Raw genomic sequence first — 8,246 nt, forward strand, 5'->3', positions numbered from 1 at the left:
GGTTAATACATTTGAATAGTAGATATGCTTTTTGAAATAGCAGATATAGTATTTCAAATTTAAGAGAAGAGGGAGTACGTTTACATGTGTGTATAGAAAGAGAGAGACAGACATGCTATTTCAACCTTTGCATTCTCAGTGATGACTATGAGACTGGAAAGGAAAACGAATGAAGAAGAGCCTGTTATTTCCAGCAATCAACATACTGAAATAACTCTATGACCGTCCTTCTAAAGTGGTGGCAGGCTAATCACATGTCAGGGGTAGAGATTCTGCCAAAAAAGAGGATGCTGTTGGTCTCATTGTGCTTGATGAAGAAAAGGAAAGGATGATCGCAATGGAAGCGTTCATACATCTGTACTGATGTTCGACCAATGACTATGCCAGTAGCAGCTGCGGCCTCTGTGCCCTCCTCGGTCACCTCCACAAAGGACTTGTGTACTATTTGAGACAGCACGAAACCCCGGCTCCCTGTCATGCCTGAGAAGTCGGCGTCCCCTGGAGTGAAGGCATTCCCCATCCCCAGCGCTCTCATTGTGTCCTCGAGGGCATAGCTCTCTTCCACTTTGAACCGAGGCAAGCGCAACTCCACCTTTCTCTTGCTCATATTCTGTGAGCTTGTCCACTCTATTAATTTCTCAGCGGTGAGTTGATCTTCAAGCTGGAACAACGGAAAAAAGGAACAGCTGACTGATTCTCCGTAAGCATTGAACTCAATTTAACATTGGATTGAATCCTATGGTAGGTCTTTATTTTAATAGTAAATGTCAATACAAGAGATTCAGTAATATATGTATATTAGATATAATATATAGTAATATGTAAATATATATTAGTATATATAATAAACCGAATCTTCTGTATTATACATATTTATATAAAACAACAGAACCATTAAATAAAATTATTTGTAAAAGATGAACTATATATCCCCATTTCTTAACTGCCAGTTCACTGCTTGTTTCATTTTCAAGTACTCTTTTCTTGTGGTTGTCCTTTTGCACATACATTTTTAATAATTTATAGAGCAATTATAGCATACAATTTATTTTTATTCTTTTTTGTTGCTTGACCTATTGGGTGAATTTTTCCCATGTAGCTATAGATTTCTCTAATCAAGTTTAAACTATTACATGAGATTATCATTACATTGACATTCAAACTATGTATCTTAATATTTTTTAAGCATTTATTGTGTGCCAGTCCCTAAGCTAAACTCTTGGCAATGCAAAATCACACCATTGTTCCTTGTTTTGCATTTCTCATTACTTTGAGCCACTTCTGTCCAAAAGCTTTTACTTCACTTCGACTTGTTCCCTTAGGATAAATCCCAGGACTGGTGTTCCTGATCTTATGGATAAGAAGGATTGCTGAGTGGCTGGGTGAGTATAGTAATGGCTGTTCACATATGCTGACATGTTTCTTTCCCTGAGGACTCCAATTTCCAGTGTTACCACAGTACATATTTGGAGTGTGGTAAGTTTACTGCAACTTCAGCAGCAGCGTCAGCTATTATAGGAATTGCAGATGGCCGGTTTTGGAACGTTCTTAACATGCCAGATATTATTATTTTGTTTTTACACATTGTCTTTAATCGTTTTAACAATGCTAAGAGGGAAATTCCTCTATTTCCCCTCCCCCCCACAGGAATGAGACTCCAAATGACTTCGAGCTCCTAGGGACGGTCTACTTCTAAATGGGAAGCGAACATCAAGATAAACCTATTTATCTACTGTCCACAAAACCACTGTGATTTAGTATGCAAAAGGCTACCCATTGTTGCTTTACTTTGCTTGCTTTTGTTTGTGAGTGAACTTGCACATATTTTCCGTGTCTCACCTACATCGGAGTCTTAATTTCCTTGTCTTTAAATGAATGAACTGGAATACATCAGAGGTTCTTATGGTTGCAAAATAGTATATGTGTGTGCCAAGGTATACACTGGAGGTGCCAAAAAAAATGTATGCAAGTAGACACTTTGGTCTATGTTGCTCAAGCAGTAGTTCGTCGTAATCAGAAGTATCTGGACGCTGATGGTAACCGCTTTGAGCACCTCTTGTAATTGCAGAAGTCAAACGTGACTTGTAGTCCTCTTTTGTTATCAGTATATATGACATATTACAATTTTAATACAGTTTTTCTTTCTTAAAATGCGCATACATTTTTTGGCACTCTCTGTATGTATGTTTTCTGTACTGACATTCATGGTTTCATCAGAATATTAACGGGAGTTATGATGTTAAAATTTTCTATATCTCCTTCCATACTCCACGGTGATACTTATGATATTTATTCTTTGGGAGGTGACAGAATGCCAGGTTCTCCTTATTCTATTTTAGGCTGTGTGCAGAGAAGAGATGATGTGCTCTGTTCTTGAGCCCTGCCAGGTATCACCAACAAACCATGAGCACGGCTTCTGTGAACAGCCCAGACGAGCGTTGTGCTGCTGGGAAACTGGGCAATTGAAGGAAGAATTGGAGGTACAAGATTTTACCTTCTGCAGACCATCGATTTCATTTGGCAGCAGCAACAGCATACTTAAATCTTCGCCTTTGTATGGTATTTCCAGGATCTTGGCTTGCACGTCTTCCAGTGAAGTGAAATTAAAGTAGCTGGTTTGTTTCATCATCTGCACAGGTTTGCTTGTATCCTGCAATAAATAAGTGTAGCAAACACATGCCAACAGAGGGATAAGTTAAAAAATTATATTATTGAGATACCCTTCCTTCTTCTGAGAGATAACCTGGGACATTCGTAAATTGGAAAGTATTCCCAACCAAATAAAGTCAAAAAAGTAAAACAAGGAAATAAAGTAGTGACAAATTCTATTTTCTACCTGCAGTTGTACGTTAATCAAGTATGTGTGTAAATTTAACATTCCACGTATAGCTATGTTGCATTATATAAATACAGACAATACCTTGTTTTGCCAAAATTCACCCTGTTCAGTGTTTTTTGGATCAAATTTTTCGTTCCACTGCCCTTTGAAATAGACCGCGTTCACTAGAACCAGAATGGTGGAGCTGTCAAGAGAGTCTTCAGGAAAGAGATTCTTGATTTTTTCTGCAAAAGAAAGAAACATAAAGGTCTGTCATGAAAAGTACAAGTGGTTTGTTTGGAAGATGCTTTGAAAATTAAACTGATCAGTAGTTATTCACACAAGTCACCACTTTAGGGACTCCATGACCTATAGTTCACAAGGTACAGCTTTCTTCATGGCACCAACCTGATGGAGTTGCCCCCACGGACACACCCCTCTTATGATTCAGAAAGTGTTCATTCGGGTTCTCTGTGAGTGACGTCAGTCACCTCACATTGCAGACTGATGAACGGATGTCAGCTACTCTTTCAACAAATGCATCTCCTCCCTCCTTGCCACATTCCCTCCTTATTTTACTTCCTCCTTTCCTCCCTCTCTGGCTTTTCTTTCCTCCATCCTCTCTTCCTTCCTCCCCTCACGTCTTTGTATTTTTTCAAATTTAGGCTCACTACTCAGAGGAAATAGGGCCTGAATGTTCTTTAGGACAAATGACATAAACTCTATAATCTGAAACACGTGCCCTTTGCTGTTAGCCACCATTTCCTGGGGTGTCTTCTTCATTCTCCACTTTGAGTTGCTGTAGGCCTGGCCTACAATGGGGTGGGTGGGACGATATGGCTCAGAGGATGGAGACTTTGTCAGGCTGTCTGCTGTGATCAGGGAAAAAGCTGTGGGGATGGTGAAGTGGGCCAGACAGCTATAGGTGTAGGTGGCAAGAAGGGTAGTTTATAGGAGAGCTGCTGGTTTCCAAATTAATAAAGGATAAGAGAATCCTTTCTAATATTTTCTCTTAGGAATCATAATCCAAAAGTTAAGCCTCTGATTTGAAGTAAAAGATGTGAAGCCAAGATGGGGTCTGAGCAGAGAATTGCGGTCCACAAAAATGCTGCCATCCACAGAGATGTGCAAACACAGATCTCAAGCTGTGTTGCCACATAGCTGGTCCTGAGATCCCTTTTGGGTTTCCCTTGGTTCTCTCCACATTTACTGGGGTCTTTCCACCACCTGTCGTGCCCTCTGTCACCTCTTTGCACACTCATCTCACTCTCCTCTCCCAGCACCCCGTGCCATGTCAAGCACAGGGTTTATGCACAAGCTCACAAGTGGTTTTTCCGGGGCGACCCTATCATACGATACCATTCGTTTGGCTCTCCACCCAGGAATTAATCATCATTCGGCTTTCTTCTGCAGCATTTACAAAATCAACAGATTCCACACTGGCTAGGTAAAACTTCTTAACATTATTTTTGTATTCCTTTGACATGGGGTAGAAGAAAGGAGGAATTCAGAGTAATGCATCCGCAGTCTGTATTCTCAAAATTAAATTATGTTCAGTCATGACCAAATATAGTACATAACATCGTCATCATTAAACCCACACTTGACTGGTGAGTTGTCCGGCTCTGGGACACAGCAGTGGGCAGAGGGGGCCTGACACACCCAGAGTAAATGCTCCCCATGGGGGTCAGCCAGGTGCATCTGCCTCACTCTCCCCCATTTGCTCACTGGGGACAGAGGGCCCAGGATGCAGACGAGACATGTGCTAGGTCCGTGAAACTTACCTGAAGAAACTGAAACTTCTTTTCTCCATAGAGCCTATTGGCAATATTTAGCTCATAGTCATCAGTGGGTTTATTCAGTTCAGTCAGAAGCTTTTGAAATTGGTAATGCACATCTCCCGACTTTTCAACCTGCAAACATCAAAAAAATGAGCTTACTGAATTCTCTGTCAACGTAAATACTAAACCGTGTACTTAACTCTGTTAGATCCATACCTAACGTTTGCCAGCCCCCGGGTGACTTTTGTTGTTATTCTCTGACATTTGGTGTATTTTACCTCAACTATCCTTCCATTTAATCTCCCAGGAAATTTTTTCTTCCTCCTCTCACATACTCCAATTTTTTCTCATTTGAAATACAGATGCAGCACCATTCTACTATTGGATTGTCTTTTAATTCATTCAAATGGTTAGGTGTAGCTTCTCGGCTAAACTCAAGTTCCTGAAGGCCTATTTCATTTCTAACAACCATCAGTGGTATGAGAATGTGAAACTCGTGTATTTCAATGTGCTGTGACATGAAGCCCTGCTACTGTGCGTGGCAGTATTACCTCCTAAGACCCATGGACTGTGGTGTGTGGCTCTGCACTCGTGATGGTCATACTCCAGGAGTAGTAACAGTTGTGCCTTTAGCAGTAACAGTCTGCTAAAGGCTTTACACTGGCATGTCTAAGGCTTCAGTCCAATTCAAATGAAAACAAGAAAGCTCAGAGAATTAAATAACTTCTCCAAGAAGATGTAATGTCACAGAGCCAATTTCTGAAACTAGGCCCGTCTGGATACAGAAACTTCCATTTGCTCGCTAGTTTTGGACTATGAAGGCTATCAACCATGTATTTCATACAGTTATTTACCGAAGTATACTTGGATGTATGCTTATTCCTCTTAATCCCATTTATGAGTTAATTACAACTATATGATTTTAGCAACGCTATTGGGATTATTATAATTATTATTATCCTATAATAATAACAATACATTATTTTTTTTTATCAAGGCTTCTAGTAGTCCTGGCACTGTTGTATGTTTTGCATGTATTTTCATGAATAGAGGCAGATCTTTTATTACCCCTAGTTTATTGGGATCAAGGTCGCTGTGGCTCAGAGCTGCTGTGTCTCATCCATGTTCACCATTTGTGAACAGCAGAGGAGATATTTGAAGCTAGGCTTTCGGCTCTAATACTCATGCTCTTTCGCACAATGCTGATCTCCTCTCAGGAAAACAAAAATATGAAATAAATAAGTATGTAGAATGAAATGAGAAAGAACTCTGCTTGGCCAATCTGTTTTGCCTAAGATTTCCCCTAAAAACTAGACTTTCCACAGTTTATGTGCAATTTCTAGTTTTAATTATGACCGTCTCAGACACCGGGTGCTCCTTTGAGACCCAAGAGCTGTGTGACTCACAGGAACTTTTGTAGCTTCTCCTTTTGTGTTCTCTGTGACTTCGTTAAAGTGAAGGACCTGGAAAGAGACAGGAAGTAGAACAAGAAAACTTTACTCAAAAGATCTGTCTACATCACAGGAAATTAAGAGGAAAAAAAAAACAAAAGGAAGAGTGAAAGAAAGAAAGAAAGAAACCCCAAACAAACCAATCCCCCAACCCCCAAACCAAACCAAAATAAAGAAAAAAGAATAATGAAAACTTAGTGTAAGAGTTTGCTTCTTGACATAACACAGCAAAGCTGGGTTATGACCAACTACTTTAAAAAATTCAACTCATGTTCCTTTATTGCTGAGGACACATTTGATGATGTTTCCCAGGGATTTAAGTCACCTCTACCAGAACTCTTCTATTTAAGCATCACCTCTGGTAGGTGGGCAATTGTAGGATGTAATCCCAGCCCCGAAGGAAGTCTAGGCACAAAGAGGCACCCGCCTATCATGGGAAGGCTTGCTTAGCCTCCTGTGCTACCGATGGGGACAGCCACATCTGTGATCATCTGCACATAAGCCAACAGAGAAACCTGTCCAGACTGGTCTACATACCTTCTGCATTGTTGATGCAGTTTGTCCTCGGGACCCTAAGTAAGTCATGGCTAAGGCTGATGTGATACTGAGCGGGGAATAGAAGATATTTTCCTTCTCCGATTGTCTGAACTGTTGGAACAGATCATACGCAAAGCGGGTGTTTGCTTCACTGAGTGAACTCATGGCGACTTTGGTGCGATCAGGAACTCCTGGAAAAGCATCAGATTTCATTATATAATGACTTTTATTGAACAGAAAAATCCTCTGTGATGAAATTTTTTTGAAGAAATGACTTATATTTGGGTTGTGGAGTCTGGCAACTAAAGTTTTTCTTCTTTTTACTTTTCAAACCTCCTATAATGTGCATGCATTAATTTCATAATTAGAAAACTAGCTGACCAAGACATGGAAACAACCAAAATGTCCTTTGATAGATGAATGGATAAAGAAGTTGTGGTATATATACACAATGGAATACTATTTGGCGGTAAGAAAAGATGAAATAGGACCATTTGTGACAACATGGATGGATCTTGAGATTATAATGTTAAGTGAAATAAGTCAGACAGAAAAAGCAGAGAACCATATGATTTCACTGATATATGATATATAAACCAAAAATAACAAAAGAAAAAGACAAACAAATCAGAAACAAAAACTCATAGACACAGACAATAGTTTAGTGGTTATCAGAGGGTAAAGGGGGAATGGGGAGGTAGATGAGGGTAAAGGGGATCGAATATATGGTTATGGAAGGAGAACTGACTCTGGGTGGTGAACACACAATGTGATATATAGATGATGTAATACAGAACTGTACACCTGAAATCTATGTAACTTTACTAACAATTGTCACCCCAATAAACTTTAATTAAAGGTAAAAAAAAGGATTTAGACAATAGGGGAATTATTGTAAGTAGAAATACTACCTTAATAAAAAATGTCTAGAATAAAGTTCTAGAATCATGAAGGAATCAAAAAAAAAAAAAAGAAGAAGAAAAAGAAAACTAGCACGATTATTATTTTAAGACTTGTGAAAAAGTGAAAGAACATCTTTATCTTTCCATCGTAACTGGCTGCATTAAGTCTGTGTAGAAAAGGCTGTATAACAGATGCCAAGATCGCGATTCATGTGGAGAACATCCAGCCAGCTCTCCTGAGGCACCTCTCTGCCTTTTTCTTCAAGGCTCTGTGGCTGTGGCTCTCCACAAGTGCTCCCAAGAGTGCGTTTACTTACCGGGAAAGAAATACATTTGATAAAGGACATACCAGATGAAGAAGGTGTTTTAATTTTGCCCTGGCAGAATAAGTAAATTCCATTCACACAGAATGAAACACACGCTACAATAGAAAACAAACCCTTGTTACTATTTTCCAAAATGATTCATGTTGTTAAGTGGTTGCAGCGGAAGCCCTTACCTGTGTTGCTGGAGGAAGCAGGTGAACAGGGAGCCTGTGAGCCTGTGTGTAGTGAATGATGCGAGCCGGATTATATACATACCTCTCTGGCCCCGCCTTTCTATAGATGCTATTTCAAGAAATCAATGTTTGATTTCTCAACCAGACCAACACTCACCAGCATGAGCATGAAATCATGTGTTTTCCATATAGGTAAAGACATGATTATTATCCAATCACTGTGCTTTCTTTTCACATACAGACAAAATCGTGGGTCTC

At 39.7% G+C, this 8,246-nt stretch overlaps 1 protein-coding gene across 1 annotated transcript; it reads right to left on the bottom strand.

Moving 5' to 3' along the window:
- Positions 1–249: 249 nt before the first annotated feature.
- Positions 250–8,019, bottom strand: SERPINB3 (serpin family B member 3). The gene is made up of 8 exons (XM_033087601.1): positions 7,989–8,019; positions 6,588–6,778; positions 6,006–6,062; positions 4,603–4,731; positions 4,178–4,295; positions 2,921–3,063; positions 2,495–2,650; positions 250–661 (listed from the first exon to the last, which is right to left on the bottom strand). The coding sequence occupies exons 2-8, from the start codon at positions 6,750–6,752 to the stop codon at positions 251–253; spliced, it is 1,179 nt and encodes a 392-aa protein (XP_032943492.1). The 5' UTR covers positions 6,753–6,778; positions 7,989–8,019; the 3' UTR covers position 250.
- Between the last annotated feature and the right edge of the window lie 227 nt (positions 8,020–8,246).

The sequence above is a fragment of the Rhinolophus ferrumequinum genome, chromosome 19 (assembly GCF_004115265.2).
Source record: "Rhinolophus ferrumequinum isolate MPI-CBG mRhiFer1 chromosome 19, mRhiFer1_v1.p, whole genome shotgun sequence".
In the NCBI taxonomy this organism is placed as follows: Eukaryota; Metazoa; Chordata; class Mammalia; order Chiroptera; family Rhinolophidae; genus Rhinolophus; species Rhinolophus ferrumequinum.

What these genes read in the sequence shown, in the direction of transcription:
- SERPINB3 (XM_033087601.1), bottom strand. Translation starts at nt 6,752, where the DNA reads ATGAGTTCACTCAGTGAAGCAAACACCCGCTTTGCGTATGATCTGTTC. An exon ending in GAGAAGCTACAAAAGTTCCT is followed by an intron (nt 4,732 to 6,005) that starts GTGAGTCACACA and finishes TGATGTTTGCAG; the next exon opens with GTTGAAAAGTCGGGAGATGT. An exon ending in GTGAATTTTGGCAAAACAAG is followed by an intron (nt 2,651 to 2,920) that starts GTATTGTCTGTA and finishes TATTTATTGCAG; the next exon opens with GATACAAGCAAACCTGTGCA.